This window comes from Mirounga leonina, unplaced genomic scaffold, assembly GCF_011800145.1.
Source record: "Mirounga leonina isolate KUSES-001 unplaced genomic scaffold, KU_Mleo_1.0 Mir_94, whole genome shotgun sequence".
NCBI lineage: Eukaryota > Metazoa > Chordata > Mammalia > Carnivora > Phocidae > Mirounga > Mirounga leonina.
Genome location: NW_023270855.1, coordinates 52,500,217 through 52,503,708, shown reverse-complemented (window position 1 = coordinate 52,503,708; position 3,492 = coordinate 52,500,217). Strand labels below are relative to the sequence as shown.

Below are 3,492 nucleotides of genomic sequence, written 5' to 3'. Positions count from 1 at the left end.
AACTGAACCAGGAAGAACTAGAAAATCTGAACAGACCTATAACCACTAAGGAAATTGAAGCAGTAATCAAAAATCTCCCAACAAACAAAAGCCCAGGGCCAGAAGGCTTCTTAGGGGAATTCTACCAAACATTGAAAGAAGAATTAATACCTATTCTTCTGAAACTGTTCCAAAAAATAGAAATGGAAGGAAAACTTCCAAACTCGTTCTATGAGGCCACCATTACCTTGATCCCCAAACCAGACAAAGACCCCATCAAAAAGGAGAATTACAGACCCATATCCTTGATGAACATGGCTGCAAAAATTCTCACTGAAATACTAGCCAATAGGATCCAACAGTACATTAAAAGGATTATTCACCACGACCAAATGGGATTTATGCCTGGGCTGCAAGGTTGGTTCAACATCCGCAAATCAATGTGATACAATACATTAATAAAAGAAAGAACAAGAGCCATATGATCCTCTTAATAGATGCAGAAAAAGCATTTGACAAAGTACAGCATCCTTTCTTGATCAAAACTCTTCAGAGTATAGGCATAGAGGGTACATACCTCAATATCATAAAAGCCATCTATGAAAAACTCATAGCGAATATCATTCTCAATGGGGAAAAACTGAGAGCTTTCCCCCTAAGGTCAGGAACACGGCAGGGAAGTCCACTAACACCACTGCTATTCAACATAGTATTAGAAGTCCTAGCCACAGCAATCAGACAACAAAAAGAAATAAAAGGCATCCAAATCAGCAAAGAAGAAGTGAAACTCTCACTCTTTGCAGATGATATGATACTTTATGTGGAAAACCCCAAAGACTCCACCCCAAAACTGCTAGAACTCATACAGGAATTCAGTAAAATGGCAGGATATAAAATCAATGCACAGAAATCAGTGGCATTCCTATACACCAACAACAAGACAGAAGAAAGAGAAATTAAGGAGTCGATCCCATTTACAATTCCACCCAAAACCATAAGATACCTAGGAATAAATCTAACCAAAGAGGCAAAGAATCTGTACTCAGAAAACTATAAAATACTCATGAAAGAAATTGAGGAAGACACAAAGAAATGGAAAAATGTTCCATGCTCATGGACTGGAAGAACAAATATTGTGAAGATATCAATGCTACCTAGAGCAATCTACACATTTAATGCAATCTCCATCAAAATACTATCCACTTTTTTCAAAGAAATGGAACAAATAATCCTAAAATTTGTATGGAACCAGAAAAGACCCTGAATAGCCAGAGGAATGTTGAAAAAAGAAAAGAAAAGCTGGTGGCATCACAATTCCAGACTTCAAGCTCTATTACAAAGCTGTCATCATCAAGACAGTATGGTACTGGCACAAAAACAGACACATAGATCAATGGAACAGAATAGAGAGCCCAGAAATGGACCCTCAACTCTATGGTCAGCTGATCTTTGACAAAGCAGGAAAGAATGTCCAATGGAAAAAAAGACAGTCTCTTCAACAAATGGTGTTGGGAAAATTGGATGGCCACATGCTGAAGAATAAAACTGGACCATTTCCTTACATGACACACAAAAATAGACTCAAAATGGTTGAAAGACCTAAATGTTAGACAGGAGTCCATCAAAATCCTAAAGGAGAACACAGGCAACAACCTCTTCGACCTCAGCCGCAACTTCTTCCTAGAAACATCGCCAAAGGCAAGGGAAGCAAGGGCAAAAATGAACTATTGGGACTTCATCAAGATAAAAAGCTTTTGCACAGCAAAAGAAACAGTCAACAAAACCAAAAGACAACCAACAGAATGGGAAAAGATATTTGCAAATGACATATCAGATAAAGGGCTAATATCCAAAATCTATAAAGAACTTAAACTCAACACCCAAAGAACAATTGATCCAATCAAGAAATGGGCAGAAGACATGAACAGACATTTTTCCAAAGAAGACATCCAAATGGCCAACAGACACATGAAAAAGTGCTTAACATCACTCAGCATCAGGGAAATCCAAATCAAAACCTCAATGAGATACCACCTCACACCAGTCAGAATGGCTAAAATTAACAACTCAGGAAACGATGGATGTTGGCAGGGATGCAGAGAAAGGGGAACCCTCCTACACTGTTGGTGGGAATGCAAGCTGGTGCAGCCACTCTGGAAAACAGTATGGAGGTTCCTCAAAAAGTTGAAAATAGAGCTACCATAAGACCCAGCAATTGCACTACTGGGTATTTACCCAAAAGATACAAATGTAGGGATCCGAAGGGGTAAGTGCACCCTGATGTTTATAGTAGCAATGTCCACAATAGCCAAGCTGTGGAAAGAGCCAAGATGTCCATCGACAGATAAATGGATAAAGAAGATGTGGTATGTATATACAATGGAATATTATGCAGCCATCAAAAGGAATGAAATCTTGCCTTTTGTAATGACAGGGATGGAACTGGAGGGTATTATGCTGAGTGAAATAAGTCAATCAGAGAAAGACGTGTATCATATGACCTCACTGATATGAGGAATTCTTAATCTCAGGAAACAAACTGAGGGTTGCTGGAGTGGTGGGGGTTGGAGAGATGGGGTGGCTGGGTGATAGATATTGGGGAGGGTATGTGTTATGGTGAGCACTGTGAATTGTGTAAGACTGTTGAATCACAGACCTGTACCTCTGAAACAAATAATACATTAGATGTTAAAAAAAAAAAAAGAAGAAGAAGATAGCAGGAAGGGAAAAATGAAGGGGGGGAAATCAGAGGGGGAGATGAACCATGAGAGACTATGGACTCTGAGAAACAAACTGAGGGTTCTAGAGGGGATGGGGTTGGGGAGATGGGTTAGCCTGGTGATGGATATTAAAGAGAGCACATACTTTATGGAGCACTGGGTGTTATACACAAACAATGAATCATGGAACACTACGTCAAAAACTAATGATGTAATGTATGGTGATTAACATAACAAAAAACCTCAAAAAAACGAAGAGCAAAGTTTGCAGAAAGAAAAAAAAAATCACACATGATACTCCCTGCAAACACTTATGATGACAGTAGTCATAACTGCTATGATAAACCTAAATACTCTACTCAGGACTGTGATTGATGGAACCAAGATAAAAATATTCTATGACACACCAAAAAGGGTACCTTTCGTGGTAAAGATGGTGATTGTCCCAGGTACAACACTAAGGGAAGAGGTAGAGAGCCTGGTGTTGATTGCCGTGGAGAGGTCTGGTGACAGCGTGGACGGAGCAGGGCCAGGAATGGATGTCCTGCTAGAGGAGATGACGTCAGTCCTGGAGGCCTCATCGGTAGTATCAGTGGATGTTACAGAAGGGACAGTGACTTTCTTTGAGGCCATGACGGTGTGCCAGGAGGCGCTGGTGTCCCCCAATTCCAGTGCAAGGGATGACGTTGACTGTGTCTCCAACTCAGTAGTTTCAGAAAGGCCAGCTATTCGTGTGGAAACCATGGCATCTCCACTGAGGGAAGAGGTGATGATTGGAGTGGGGCCTTTCGGT

The 3,492-nt window shown here is 40.5% G+C and overlaps 1 protein-coding gene across 1 annotated transcript in view; it reads right to left on the bottom strand.

Annotated features, from left to right (window-relative positions):
- Positions 1 to 3,411: 3,411 nt before the first annotated feature.
- The window catches only part of LOC118005610 (mucin-16-like), a 1,569-nt gene continuing 1,488 nt past the window's right edge, over positions 3,412 to 3,492 (bottom strand). Inside the window, exon 2 of the mRNA XM_034997572.1 lies at positions 3,412 to 3,453. Coding sequence (XP_034853463.1) covers positions 3,412 to 3,453 — 42 coding nt within the window. The remainder of the gene's footprint in view (positions 3,454 to 3,492) is intronic.